At 41.7% G+C, this 15,660-nt stretch overlaps 1 protein-coding gene across 4 annotated transcripts in view; it reads right to left on the reverse strand.

Annotated features, from left to right (window-relative positions):
* Positions 1-15,660, reverse strand: part of SPTAN1 (spectrin alpha, non-erythrocytic 1) — a 73,025-nt gene that overhangs the window by 37,278 nt on the left and 20,087 nt on the right. For 2 of the 4 annotated variants that reach the window (XM_065418734.1, XM_065418732.1), the window contains exons 12-23: positions 14,376-14,486; positions 13,650-13,727; positions 13,311-13,466; positions 12,640-12,844; positions 12,290-12,471; positions 6,323-6,566; positions 5,809-5,931; positions 4,704-4,921; positions 3,795-3,887; positions 3,218-3,352; positions 2,195-2,343; positions 838-897 (exon numbers count right to left, since the gene is read on the reverse strand). In XM_065418734.1, the coding sequence (XP_065274806.1) occupies positions 838-897; positions 2,195-2,343; positions 3,218-3,352; positions 3,795-3,887; positions 4,704-4,921; positions 5,809-5,931; positions 6,323-6,566; positions 12,290-12,471; positions 12,640-12,844; positions 13,311-13,466; positions 13,650-13,727; positions 14,376-14,486 (1,754 nt within the window). The remainder of the gene's footprint in view (positions 1-837; positions 898-2,194; positions 2,344-3,217; positions 3,353-3,794; positions 3,888-4,703; positions 4,922-5,808; positions 5,932-6,322; positions 6,567-12,289; positions 12,472-12,639; positions 12,845-13,310; positions 13,467-13,649; positions 13,728-14,375; positions 14,487-15,660) is intronic. The other 2 variants (XM_065418735.1, XM_065418733.1) reach the window with 1 other exon arrangement.

Genomic DNA, 15,660 nt, shown 5'->3' on the forward strand with positions numbered 1-15,660 from the left:
CTGACCATAAAAGTTGGCTTCAGGGTGCAATTTCAGGAACTAGGAAGCATAATTATATAGCCCATAAATGACCTGGGATCCAATTCCTTTAGAATCTGATTTTCCTTCAACTACTTTGTGACAATTAAGAGTGATTAGGATGTTTCTGTTGTGGGTGCCTGAGACAAACTCTGTAGGAAAGGTGGCAGAGCATTCTCAAGCGAGAGCAGTCACCCATGGAACTTGCTTCCTCTGGCGGTTTGTCAGAGCTCAAGGCAAAGTACATTTGTTCCAGCAGGTTTTAATAGAATATTTTAACTTAATCTTATGACAGTGAGGAACCTTCCTGTATGCCTGTAATGTAACTTTTATGGAGCAAAATAACAGGGTTTGATCACCCTTTGTGAATGGTATGATTATTTTAATTGTGTCTGCAAATAATTCTAAGCCATTCATATGTAATATGCTGTATTCCAATACACACACACGCGTTCATGTATGTATATAAATAGATCACATTTTTACATACACCTAAGAAACTGCAGGATTCTTTTTAACTCAGTCAATGGAGACAAGCAGATGTCTTGTTTCATAAGCAAGATCAGTATGGTAGAAAGTAACAACGCCTCCAGTTTAGCGAAGACAGAAGTGGCCAACAAGATAAGCTGCTGTCTAGCTGTAAGAGATCATGTGCCAAATATCTACTACTGTTCTAAATTAAGACTATTCTACATTGCACAAATTGCTTCCCTGTGTCCCTCTGGAGCAGCACTCCCAAAGGAGGAAAGAAAAAAGGGAGAATGAACAGGTAACTAGTATGGAGACAGCATGGTTTAGAAAGGGGTGAATCCTACTCACAGTTCTTCGACCTGTTTCATACGTAGAGATACACTGCCGACTTCCTTAGTTATGAGAGTCCTGCACAGACAGAGGGAGCACAGCAAAAGCATGCAAAAATTAGTTAGATTAACAAAAATAATGAAAGCAGCAGCTCCATCCAGGGGTCATTTGTGGTGGGAGATGAAGGTTAAGAATTCACATTTAAATGGAGAAAGTTAGGTGCCATTCAAAAGCAAAATTTGAAGCCAATCAGTCAGTGCAAATCACGTAAAGAAATCATCATCAGCACAGTTGAACTCTCACTACAGGGCCATCTCGCTTCTCAATCATGCCATTCAGTTCAGAACTGAAAGGCACTCCCACCATTCCAAAATAATGCACCCTAGTTTCTAGCTCTCAGAAGCAGTGTGCAAGCGTATATTAGAGTTACAAACTGTTCAGGAATTTATTACTAAGACCCTTGCGTTCTTGCCTCCCTCTAGTATGTACTATGTATTACAGTATAATACAATTTTAAAAAACACAGGTTTTCGTTCTCAGTTTATAAAGCCAATAATTTACGAATACATTTAATAGTTGGTGTCTCAAAACAACTGAGTGGGTGGGAATTCTTGTAAAAGTGACAGCATAACTGTGAGAACAGCTGGGAGGGAGCATACAACTTCTAGATTTTCCTTTCCAAGTAGTCTGATAAGATGAGCCTGTAGCCCACACCTATCCTCTACTGCTCTGCCTCAAGCTAATCTACAGCTACCATGTGCTGTAGGAGAGGCATTTACCAAGCATTCAGGCAGCTTTCTTCATCTGCATAGCAAATTAAAATTTTATGCAGGTAGATTTTAGCTCACATAGTGCAGAGTGGCAGCACTTTGTCTCTGAAAAACTGCAACAAGCCAGAGCCAAACAGCCATGACCCCTAAACAATTAATTGCCCATGGCCAGTCCTGTATATGGAGGGTACTGTACTTCAGATAATCAGATTTAAGAAGGCGTCTCAAACATAATTGCGTGTTAAGACGATATAATTACAAATATGAATGCTGCTTAGGACAGAAATAATTCACAAACAAGTTTAAGTTGTTAGGTACAACAACAACAAAACCACGGAAAATAAAGTTAGACAGTAAGTTGAGCTCAATTTCATGATTTGTACAGTTAAACTGGAAAAGCAGCAGAAGAATCTAGAATTAAGAATGAAATGGATCAATAAAAAAAAAAAAAAAAAGCATTTTCCTGCTGTAAAAGTGCAACTCTGAGTTCTAATGCAACGATCCGCTGATGTTAAAGGGACATCTACCCAAACTTCTAAAAGTGAGGCGCTGGCCAACCCAACAAGTGCTACGACTGATTTTAGGTCCTGTTAGTTAGATCTTACTGGTTGTCAATTTGCTCCTGCCGCAAGGCTATGCTGCCCTGCTCCTCGAGTAGGTTCTCTCGGGATGCAGACTGGGCAGGGTCTAGTTTTTTCACATAGGCAGCTGGTACAAAACCCTGACGGTCATTCACTTCTACCTTCCACCAGTCCTGAAAAGAAAGGAAAATACAACCTTAATTACATGTTCATCTTGATAGGTGACATGGATACACAACCACAGACTGAAAACAAGCAACTTCTGTAACTGCGTGGAGGCTACTGCTAGCACCTGAAAAGCACAAGAGAACTACCACTACCCACATGTTTTCAGTGTACCTCATCAGCATCAGGACAGTCCTGTGAGTGTTTCTGCCCACAGGATTTTTGGTACCTGGATTCGTGCATTAACACCATTACACTTTAAACACAAATGTTTTGTTTTTCTTTCAATTAAAAAAACCCACAAAACCCCCCCCAAAAAAACAAAAACAAAAACAAACAAACAAACCACAACGGACAAAAATACCATCAAGGAAGAGGCCTACCATCAATTCCACCCCTCTGCAAGAGTAGAGCACAGCTTTTCAGAGGCCCCCTCAGATACTAAACTGAACCTGCTCTCAGTAATAATCCTCTGCAGTACCATGGTGAATCTCCAATTTGATTTCCAAGCTCTCTGCCCCCTGGCCAGAAGGGACTAGGAGTGCAGTTGAGCAGGAAAAGAATAGCCTCATCTCTCAACCATGAGCCCTTACGGTCAATGAATGCTGAATGGTGATGGGATATAAAGAGAATGAAGTCTCGCATGTAGAAAGTTGGTGGGTACAACAGAGTGATGAGGGTTGTAAAACAGAGGAAGAGGGGCGGAGCCTCTGGAGGTTGAAGAGGGGTGCCAAAGAATTGAGGGAGGAATGGAAGCACAGAATGACTACGTAAATGATTTAACTATGCGATGACAGTGCTGTTTAACAACAAAAAAGCTCACTAGTGCGTATAAGACCAAGTGTACCAGGCAGTACAGAATCCTGGCAGGTGAGAGTTTACCTTGTTGGTGCTGTTGAGCAGTGTGAGGATGTCTCCCTTTTTCATTGTCACCTCCCGGGGACTCTTCTCTTGATAATCATAGAGAGCAAGGACCAGCTCTTTCCCAGTTTCATCATCTGTGGGAGCAACTTGTTGCTGCCATGAAGAGGAGGAAAGAGAAAAATGCATTACACAATAGAAACTGCTGAATGTTGAAATGTAACTAATAAAGTTGTTCTACAAAGTATTGCAGCCTTAATTATACCTACTACAATGCCACGGTGTATTAAAGGATTCCTGTTTAGCAACTAATGAAAGAGTGCTGAAGTAGATTTATTTGGGTGCCATTTCTACATTCAAACCCACAAACAAGGCCAACAACTATATCAGTTTCATTAAACAAAACAAAACAAACCAATTGTTTTCTATCTGTGCTACATACATGCCTGTTATCGATTACAATAGGCAGCAGTAGAGCACAAAGGCGAAGACCACTAACTTAGATTTGAGAACAAAACACTCAGCAATAACGCTTGATGATAATAAGCTTTGTTTCTATTGATAGAATAGAAACAAGTGATTAGCCATCTTTCCTTACCCTGCATGACTGGGCCTGCTCCCTTAATGCCTGCATGCTACTGCCATAAGCAGTAAGATCTGACATCAAAGCTTCATGTTTCTTCAGAAGAGCCTGAAACCAAACAAACATTGCAACATGCACATCAGAAAACCACTTCACAGATTCTACACTTTATATATACATATATGTTAATTTTAATTTATATATACTGAATGCAGTTCTCATGAGAACTGCAGGACTAGCAGCTCTGGAGAGTGAAGACCTCTATTTAGCCACAGAACAGATATGGCACAGGTAGCAGCAGGGAAAGATTTTGACACTGCTCCACTAATGTGCTTCAACCCTGAGTAGGGAATACCATCCTCTGGAAGTGAGAGCAGTTTAGACTTCATGTTCTTGAAGTCGCTAGCTTCTACTGCTTTGGAATTACCACCAAGGGTGCCAGTTTGTGTAATCTGTGATATAGGTACCATCCACTAGGAATTGGTTCAATACCACTAAAATAGCAGTTTGAAAACCATCTCACAGCTATATATCATTAATGAACTACTGAAGGGCAGGTTCATACTGAAGACATAGGTGTGAAAGACTGTATCCCATTACCAATCCACTGAGATATTATACCGTGTCTCCTCCACACAATATGAAAATCCTATAACAAAGTGAATAACAATGCCAACTTTCTTTGTAGCTAGTCTAACATCTTGCCCAGGGAACTTTATTAATGGAGGTGGAGAACAAGAATACATACTCTTGTTTCTATACTCAACTACAATTTGCTAGACAAGCCGTTTACTGTATATGCTGTCCTTCTCACTTTCACATAAACACTAAAACCTGCAGAACAACTCATTATCTTTATCAATCCTACATCATATTTCCACTGCTACTTTTTGCACATGCAACAAAACACCACCAATACCACACCTCAGCAGAGTCTTCATCCTTTCCATAGTCTGTACTGCCCACAATGGGCTCCTTCTCCCTCATCCAGGATTCAGCCTCGTTAGCATCAGCAAAGTACTGCTGGGCTTGCAGAGAGTCCTCTAGATCTTGTCGACGCTGAGAGGCCTTGGCTTTCAGCGATTCCCACTTCTGATTTAGCTCATTCAATTTGGCTTTCACGTCCTCAGCAGCAAAGTGTCCTAAATAATGAAAGAGCAGGAAAAGTGGGTTTGGAGACATTATTTATAGACATACAAACGACAGAAGGGACTGAAAGATGACTTGCATTTTTTTTAATCACACAAGTCTGGTTTATGTAAAGCTATCCACCTTACTTTGAATGGTTTTCATTAGCACACAACGCTTAGTCCAAGTTTGGCTTTCGGCAGGCAGTGTCCTTTTGACACTGAATGAAAGTTACTGTTTTCTCTTGTCAGATTGCGCCAGGAACATTTGAGTCACTGAAGACAAAGCACACCCTGCCCTAATCATTTCCTTTCTATTTGTTTACAGTGATGCAGGAAAAGGCCAGTTCTTTCAAGGCTTGAGTTTCTACATCAGAAAAAGACTCTGATTTGAAAAAGCATTTAGAATTTTGGAAAGAGGGGGTACATTAGTAAGATTGCTGAATAAAAAATACTAATGTAAATGTAATATCACTAATAGCAGGAGCTACAGAGCTCCCATCACCATTGATTATTATTTCTCAGAATATTTAAAGGTAGTACCCTAAAATGAGACTTCAAGGAAAAAGTGAAAAGATCAGACATCACTAGGAGCCATGTATTAGGATAAAATTACAGCTCATTGGTTTAATGTGACAATTACTTTGTACCAATATGTTGGTGACTAGCAGCAGCGGATGAAAATCTGTTAAATAGAAGATATGGATTTCCCCAGGAACACACATGTATTTCCATGTGAAGGACAGTGATAAATCAAAATCGGCTATTTAATCCCTCTGGCAGATACTATTATGCACATGCAAACTATCATAAAAGAGGCAATTGTATAGGGCCAGAGGATGTAAAGTGAAAAAAGAATATTGAATTTCTGAACTAGGAAGGATTAAAGTATTTAGACGCACCCTCTTCCACCATGGCATTTCCTTTCTGGGTGACTGCTTTAATGCGCGGCTCATGGCCTGCAATTTCTGCCTGCAAGGCTTGGTGCTTCTTTAGCAGGTTCTGGACCCCAATCAAATCCTTGCCTGAAAGAGATCATAGGATATATCTTAATCTATGAGATCATTCAAAGTCACTGAAGTCAATAGGTTAAATAAAAGATTCTAGCATGAAACACATTGACTGAATCCTGCAAGATTAGTCAGTGAGTAGGTCTGATTACAGTCTCGATCGCTTACTGTGTAAAATTAATTGCCCTATAAAAAGTTAGAAACTTCACAAAGTAATCAGTAATAAAGGAATCGTGGACAACAACTACTGTAACAATAGATTTGTAATTCAAACCAATGCCATGGATAACCCTGTCAGAAACATTTTAGAAATTCCCAAATTATATTCTGTAAAGTTACACAGGCATTGAACAACAGAATTATCCAGTTAAAATAACTGGAAGCACAAAGATGAGGATGTACCAACCTCTGTTTGTTGAAGCTGCAATAGGTTCCTTCTCTCTAATCCAGGTCTCTTCATCCTCAATGTCACGGAACAGTTGCTGCAGGCGAAGAGAGTCAGCAAGCTTCTGCTTGCGAGCTACCATAGGATCCTTCAGAGCTTCATAGCGAGCCACCAAAGCTTCTTGTTTCTTCTTGATATTATCAGCATCAAAGTGTCCAGCATCCTGGAACTGGCGAGCCTGGATGGTGATGCCATCAATGCGATCCTAAAATTTAATTCAGCAATGGTATTACATCAGTATTCTCCAGGATGGTTTAGGCTTTGATTATTCTTGTTAGTTGCAGAGCCAGACTGTTATGTAACATTTCTAGGTCTTTAGCTTATCCCTTGTACTGCAATAATGGATGAGAAAAATCAAAGTGAAATTGGACTAGAAATCAACTAGTTATTTTCACTGCCTAAAAGCAGAAAGAAATACAAAAAGTAAACAGTTGAGTGAAAAGTTTCGGTTTTAATAGAGATGTGGATGATTTTTAGACTCACAATATACTACACAAAAGAAAAACACCAAATTCCAATAAACTTACAAATGTATTGACTGTTTCCAAAAGTCAGATCAACAGGAGTATTCAGCAAATTTAAATAAAAGTCTAAAATTAAGCAAGTTTTAATGAAGCTACTGGAATCTGCATGTTACGGAGTTTCCTTGCTGTGTGTTTTGAACTTTTAAAGGTGATGTGTAGAAGCTAGGATTGTCTTCAGCTGTGAAAGTCTTTGGATTTGGAATTTTTAGTCTGTCTTTTATAACTGATTTGTGTATTGTCTGAATTAATGAAAAAATGGACAGTAATAGCCACCTCATGAATGAACATGAGAGTTAACATCACCCAGAGCATTAAGCATTTTTGAGTAGTTCTCTACTAAATAAGGTGCAATGCACCTTTTAAAACTGATAAATAGATCTTGGAAGTTTCACGCCACAGAATGACTTTGTGCTCTCAACAAGTCAAAACAGTTAGTAATCTTCTTGGATTTTTGCATTTCTCTCAGTTACTTCAAAAAACTAAAATAAAAATGAAGGTTACTTACCTGTAACTAGAGTTCTTTGAGACGGCTCTTCATATTCACACTTCCTGGCCTGGTGGTGTCTTATAATAAAAACCTCTTCTAGCAGCATCAGCTAGCGTGCTCCTGAACTCCACTTAGCATCACTCACAGTGCACTGAGGGTAATGCTATAAAGGGAGGTGGAGCACCATGTGAGTTCCTTCTACCGCAAAGCCAGAGACACAAAACAACAAGGACTCTGACAGAGACAGGAAGGCAGGTGTGAAGCGTGAATATGCAGAGCCATCTCGAACAACTCCGGTTACAAGTAAGTAACTTTAATTTCTTCTTTGAGTGGCTCTGCATATTCCCACTTAAGGGACAGATTGGTAAGCTGTGCTAAAACTAACCTGGAGGAGGGAACAAAATCCTAGTTGAACAGAGACTGAAGCACCGCTTTGCCAAATTCTGCATCCCCCTAGAAGCCGAGTCCAGAGCACAATGCATAGTGGAAGTGTGCATAGAAGTCCAGTTTGCAGCTTTGCAAATTTCAGCAACTGGTACCTGCCTAAGATAGGCAAAGGAAGTATCACAGCTCTAGTGGAATGTAGTCAAATTGCAGCAGGCACAGGGACTTTTGCCAGTGTGTAGCAATGAGTAATTTGTTTAATCCACCAAGAAACAGACTGGACAGAAACTATATACACCATGTTCTTGGCATAAGACACGATCTAGATGATTGATGAAAACTCTTAGTTTTTTCCAGGTAACAGGCTACAGCTCTTCTAACATCCAAAGTATGAAGAACTGTAACCTCCCTCCCCCAATTAGAGTGCTGCTTGGGGGGGGAAATCTGTCAAATTAATGGTGTGATTGATGTGGAAATCAGACATCACCTAGGTAAAAATCTGGGATCAGATCTGAGAACTAGCTTGTCCTTATGCCAAGAAATGAAAGGTTGGGTTGGCCATAAGTGCATTCAATTCACTCACTCTCCCGGCTGATGTGATGGCAATAAGGAAAGCTGTTTCGATAGATAAATGGTAGAAGGAACACTCAGCCAAGGGATCAAAGGTTGATTTTAGCAGCATGGCCAACACCAAGTTGAGGTCTCAAGAAGGGACAGGATCTCTAACAGAGGGATACACAGTAGATAACCCTCTCATAAACCTTTTAACTGAACTATGAACAAATAAAGATCTACCATCAACTAGAATACGAGATGTGGAAATGGCTGACAAACTTAACTATGTTAGATAATGTACTTAAAGAATCAGGGGCTAAGTATTCCATATCACAAGGGATGGAAGCAGAGGCAGGAGAATCAGATCGTCCCTTCGTCCAAGTCTGAAATCTAGCCCATTTTAGAAGGTAACAGTTTCTAGTAAATTGTTTTTGAGAGTTGATTAGTATGTCATGCACTGAGGAAGAACATGACTGCTCACACCGTGGGCGTGAGCCCACGCCATCAGTTGAAGAAACTGTTGGTTTGGATGAAAAATCCTTCTCTCCTTCTAGGACAGAGGAAGACACAAAGACACCATCAGACAGTTGAAGGAAATCAGTAAACCACCACTGACATGACCAAAATGGGGCAATGAGTATCATCCTTGCCCTATCCTGATGTATCTTCCTTACTATCTTCTGAATCAACAGAAATGGAGGAAAAGCATACAACAAGCCCTTCCCACAGTGCAGAAGGAAGGCATCTGACAGGGACTGACAGTCCCTACCCACTCTGGAACCGCGGAGACACTTTCTGTTGACCCTCGTTGTGAACAGCCCACATATAGTTGACCCCAGCTGGAAAATACAGTGTGAACCAACTGATCCTTTAGGGACCATTTGTGCATCTGAGAGCTGGGTCATGCTGAGATGGTCCACGACTACATTGTTTTCCCTTGCTAGATGCTGAGTTACAGGATGAATGTTGTGACAAATACACCAATACCATAGTCTTATAGCCTCTGCACACAGGGGAGCAAAGTGGGCCCCCACTCCCACTTGTTGACGTAATACGTTGCTGATGTAATGTCAGTTTCCACCTGCACAAACCTCCATTGCAAGTGAGGGAGGAATGACCTGAGAGCTCTTAATATTGATATGCAAGGATCTCTCCTGAAGGGGGCCAGTTCCCATGAACTCTCAAATGATTCAAGTGGGCTCCCCAACCCATGGTAGACGTGTTTGAAGTCACTGTCCAGGATGGACCATCCCCTTCAAAAGCAAGGTCCTCCAGCTTAGTTCTAGCATCCATAGCTAGGGAGGAGCAATGGAGCCAAGCGGCAGTCCTGATCATCACAGCAGATGCCAATATTCTGGCAGCAGAGTCCGAAGTGCCAAAAGAGGCCCTGAGCACACGTTTGACTACATTCTGGTCTTCCATTAAGATGGCATTCGCCAACCTACTTTTGTCATTTGGGAAGTCTTGGAAAAATAAAGTCATCTTTTCCCATACATGGCATTGGTAAAGGGCAATAACCACTTGATAATTCCCTGTCCTAATATTGAGGGACAATGAGAACACCTTGCTCCTCAATGAGTCAATCCTTTTGCCCTCTTCATCAGCTAGGGTAGAATGCGCTAATCTAGATCTAGCCCTGTTACTGGCAACAGCCATCATGAGTGAGAGTTAGGGACAGGGTGGGTGTGGAAGTAGGAAAACCCTTCAGAGGGTATCTGATACAACTTGTCTGCTTTCTTAGAAACAGGTGTGCTTCACACTGATTTAGCTGGCTGTAGCAAACCATCCAAATGGGTGGGCATATTCTACTCCTCTAAGTAGCAAGTATATCAAACACCAGCAGAGAAGTCTCTTCCACAGACACGGCAGGAAAGAATTAAAGCGGACACCATACACTATACCAAGTTATGGAACTGCTCAGTGTCTCCTGAAGGAGCAGAGGCTGAAGCTACCCCACATGTTCATCAAGCGATAAATCAGGCTCATAGTCCATTTCCAAATGCTTCTGATCAGAAAGGAGCTACCTCCTTGTCTTCTTCCTCTGACAACATTTCAGGCATCACTGTCAGTAATGTCAACAGATATGAAGGATTTGGCAGTCCAGAGATTCTCAACAGAGGAAACATTATCTCTCTATCCACTTGGAGGGTAATTACAAAACTCCTGAGGTGGCCCCCAATAAAGCCATGGGGTCCTGGATTGCCAGTCTCCCCAGCAACTAGGGATCAGGAATATGCCTGTGGGAGACAGACCATAGGGTGGTACAAAGCAAGACACAGATTTCTCTATTCATCCTCTCTCTTCCTCTTGGTTCCAAGTCTGGATCCAATATAGAATGTAATGATGATAAAAGCAGATCCAAAGAGAATGGCAATCCAGCTCTTTGTGGAGAGACTCTAGGGGTCCTTGGCAGAAGAAGTATAGGATGATCTGGAAACTGACCCACAGCATCTTCTAACCTCCTCTTCTTAGCAGGGAGCAAGGAAGACTACGTCAAGCACTGGGAAAAATAAATCTTCTTTTGGAACCCCTGTGTTTCCCATTAAGAACAGACAAAGCAACTGAAATTGGCAGGTGAACCTGGGCTGCCACGTTGACTGAGCTCTCTGGAACAGAGGATGTAGCCAGATCTGACCCAGGAACCAACAGAAGATCCAAAGATGACAACATTGGATCAGTTGTTAGACACAAGTCCATATCCCTTGCTACCAAAGGAATGAAGACTGCTACAATTCAGAAGCAGAGATCGTCAGAGTTGGACGTATGCTACAGTTCTGATGCATGGAAACTGGCACTGCTAGTGAGGTATAGAGACAAAATGGCTACAGAGAGGCAGAAGCAAAGGTGCCAACAGCCCAGATTCTGACACACTGAGCAATTCCATCTTCCTGGATCTGGAAGCTGAAGTCAGAATTGGCCCTAATCCTGCAGCCACAGGGTTTCCATCAGGGCTGGATAGCTGGGAGGAATGAGGTATGGCACCGGTGAAGGTGGCTGAACTATTTTTTGATCTCTCTTCCAGAACCGGGGTAGTTGGCTCGGACCATAGTTCACATATCTGTAGCCTTGGAGGGCTCGACTGAGGGAACTGCAGGAACTGAGTCTGACCCTGACAGGGGAAGTGGCTTCTTAGAACGCTTCAGTTCCTTGGAGCCACTAGTAGCCATGGGGACAGAGACTGGCCTCTTAGACTTAGGATGCTGATCGGGTCAATAGGGCCTAGCCTTGAGGGCTTCCTTTAGGAGGAGGAGCTGCAAGCAAGTCTCCCTATCCTTGTGGGCTCTGGGAGTAAAGGTTTGGCAAATCAAACACCCAGAGGGTGAGTGCCCTTCTCCGAGGCACCACACATGGCCGTTGGATGCCAGGAAGATGGCCAAGCAGGAAGCGCACTTCTTGAACTCCAGCTTCTTCTGTTTCTTCAGTTCATCCATAACTCTGAACCGGGAGAAATGCTAATTCACTAACTATTCTGTAATGAGCTAACACTAACTATTTCTAAGCAGAAAGAAATGCCGACTCCGAAGAGACCAGCGCGGTTAACATCCATCCAGGCACATTGCTAGAAGGAAATGAGGTGGTGAGAGTAGTCTGCCCCCTTTATAGCTTCACCCTCGGTGCATCCTGAAGCTGAGGGGAAGGGTGGCAGGGAGGGAGGGAGGGAGGTAGGGGGCACAAAGATGTGTTCTAGATGACACTGCTAGAAGAGGTTTTACTGTGAGGTACCACAAGGCTGCACAGTGCCCATAAGTAGGAATATGCAGAGTCACTCAAAGAAACATTGTTCCCAGACAAGTCTTTCTACCAAACTGTGTTCAGAGCAAATTCGGAGAACAAAATTGTAAACTCCTGAAAGTACACCTTTATCGTGGAAACACTAACAAATCCTTTACTCCACAGACACTAGCAGTTAGTGCTATGTCTAGCTTAATAATCATGTTAATACGCCCGTAAGGGAGGGAGGAAAGGAAATTGTGCTACCTGGTGAGCAGCAACATCTGCTTCCAACAGAGCATGTTTCTTCTGAAGATTCTGAACATTAGTAAGATCTTTTCCATAATCATCAGAAGCCAAGTGTCCCTCCACCTCATACAACCATAGCTCAATGTCTTCCACATTGCGGTTAAATTGCTGCTGTTGGTTGGCTTCACGCAGTTTTATTCCTGCATGTATGTAAAGGAGAGAGAGGAGGAAGGTTATTTAAATTTCTATTTCATTTAACTCACTACTCACTTGTTCTCAGCGCTAACTTCTCCAGAAAACTTCTCCATAGCTGGAAATGTCATTCTATAGCTCTCTTATGATCAGTTAGAGCAAAGACGATATCTTACCTTTGAGCTCAGTGGCCTCCAGCAGTTTTTTCCACAAGCTGATGACCTCATTCATGCGGGCTGCTACTTCATCAGATGCATAGTGATTGACATCAATCAGCTTCTGGCCAGCTTTCTCCAGGGCATCAATGCGACTTTGATTTGCAGAGAGCTCTGCCTCAAAAGCCTGATGTTTCTGAACTTTACCCTGCAGGTTTGATGGGTCCTACAGGTAGGAAAGGGAGAAAACATTTCAGTCTGAAATCGGCATATATTAAAAAACCTCATTTCACCAATCTCATGCTAATAAGTAAGAGCAAAAGTGGAGAATTTATATCAGTTCTTCATATTTACATTTCCTATGTGACTATGAACACTTCTACACATTAGATGGCCTATCCTCCATAACTGTAGTACATATCACAAAGAATACACTAGCTAATTGTGGATCATGTAAGGCTGAGTGCTGTCACAAAGGCTGAGATAATGTCAAAGGAATTGCAGCCATAAGTACCAAGTTAGATAGCAAACCATTTTATCTACAGAATAAGCGTTTGCGTAGTGCTGGAATATTCTCCTTGGGATCATGCAAATGACAAGAGGAGGAACTATTCATAAGGTTCCTAGACACCAATAGTACCTAAAAACCAATACTAGCTTAACATTATCAGGATATTTATTCTTGTTTTTACCTTGTAAGCCTCATCCGTTGCAGTTTTCATCTTTTCGTTGACCCAACTCTTTAGTTCATCAGAGTCTCGGAAAAACTGCTGCAGGTGGAATGAATCTGCCAGTTGAGCACGCCGATACATAGCCCTTTCGTGCAGAGCATTACGTCGGCTCAGCAGCTGAAATAAGCAAATATCAGTAGTGAATTCTCAGACTAATGAGAAACCCCATCATTTTTTTTTAATTATAGTTGAGTTTGCTGCAACTCTACTTATTTATCCTGCATCTGTGCCATCACTTATTCTTTTCATTCATATAAACATACAAACCAAGCAGCAGCATGGGTTACTTTAAAAACTTACAGCATCTCTTCGTGTAGCAACATCCTCCTTGGCATAGTGGTTATTCTGAATCAGTTTAGTAGCAAACTCGTCCAGGGCCTAAAAAGAAAGTAGTCTTCATTCATTTGAAATATTAAGAAGTGAGGTTTTTTTACCCACGAAAGTTTATACCCAAATAAATTTGTTTGTCTTTAAGGTGACACTGTAACTCCTTGTTGTTTTTGTGGATACAGACTAACACGGCTACCCCCTGATAAGAATATTTGTGCAAGCTTATTTAGCAAACTAGGTTTTAGAAGAGATGTGTCACAGCTGAACTAATCAAAAGTCAAGATAGCTATTTTTAAACCCCTCCCCTACCTGCACCGTTCTCCACATTTCCTTAAGAACATGATCCTAAATCCAGATGATGGTAGATTTATAGCTCCTCTGAGAAATGATTACCGTATAAGTTTAAACAATTCAAGCATCATCCGAAAAAGTGCTGGCATAGTGTGCAAGAGTGTACTGGATTACTCTGATGCCCTGATCCAGAGGTTAAACCCTATTCTCTGCCTTGATCCTAAATGTGGGTTTTATTCGGTGAGTGAAATTCCATTTCACATACAATTTGGGATTATGTTCAAAACCCAGAAACCATCTTTTTCTGAAGTTCCTGGACAATGATTTGGGTTGAACCCTTCTGTTTTAGTCCTTGCTCATTAATACAAAGAGACTTAATGAATACAAGTAATGTAAGCATCTTACTGTGATTTTCTCCTCCTGGGCACTGAGGGATTTCTCAAAGTCTTCATGCTTCTTTAGCAGCGCCTCAACACTATCCAGAGAGTCACCTAGGTCTTCATTTAGCAGGAATGCCTGCAGAAAAGAAAAACACTGTAGTGAGCCTTACACTACCACCATTCCCAATTATCCTAAAGCCAACTCAGGCATGCAGCATTGGGCTCATCACTGTAGGATTTTATTTGGAAAGTATGTGGTATGGAGTTGATGTATCTTCTTCTGAGGAGTACATATCTAATTTGTATCAGAAACGAAAAGGAATAATCCCTTGTGGGCATTAACTCACATAAAAGAAACATTACACCAATTCAGCATGACTGGCAGGTTATGTAAAGCATCAGCATCAGACTGGAATATTGGAGGTCTGGCATTCTAGGTGAAAAAGACCACTAACAGAACCCCGTGAAGAGAGGCATGTACAGTACCTCCATGCACTATGGTTAAGGCTGTGTGTCTGTCATGGATTCCATGACTTTCCGTGACCTCCGTCTCTCCTGCAGTGGCGTGTGTGTGTGTCTCTCTCTCTCTCTCTCCCTCCCCCCCCCGTCCTGGGACACCCCCACCCCCCAGCACCTGCGGCGCCCCGGCGCAACTTTTAATAAGGGGTATATAGTACAAGTTATGGACAAGTCACAGGTTGTGAATTTTTGTTTACTGCCCGTGACCTGTCTATGACTTTTACTAAAAATACCCATGACTAAAACGTAGCCTTAACTATGGCATGCCTGGCTTTGGCCTGAACTATTTATCACATTCACAAAAATAGGAGAAAAAAAAATACATTCAGAAATTAAATCTCATCCTCTCTTTCTGAAGGAGCCAATGCATGCTTAGTACAGTAACTCCTCACTTAACGTTGTAGTTATGTTCCTGAAAAATGCGACTTTAAGCAAAACGATGTTAAGTGAATCCAATTTCCCCATAAGAATTAATGTAAATGAGGGGGTTAGGTTCCAGGGACATTTTTTTTCACCAGACAAAAGACTATTACACACACACACACACACACACACACACACACACACACACACAGTAACTTTTAAACAAACAATTTACTACTGGTACACAGTGATGATGATTGTGAAGCTTGGTTGAGGTGGAGGAGTCAGAGGGTGGGATATTTCCCTTACTGCTAAATGATGAACTAGCAATTGGCTGAGCCCTCAAGGGTTAACTCTCTCACTATACAAGGCAGCAGGAATGGAGGGAGATATGCGCATTTCCCCTTTAAGTACACTGCCTTGTTAAT

Source organism: Emys orbicularis, chromosome 18 (assembly GCF_028017835.1).
Source record: "Emys orbicularis isolate rEmyOrb1 chromosome 18, rEmyOrb1.hap1, whole genome shotgun sequence".
Taxonomy (NCBI): domain Eukaryota; kingdom Metazoa; phylum Chordata; order Testudines; family Emydidae; genus Emys; species Emys orbicularis.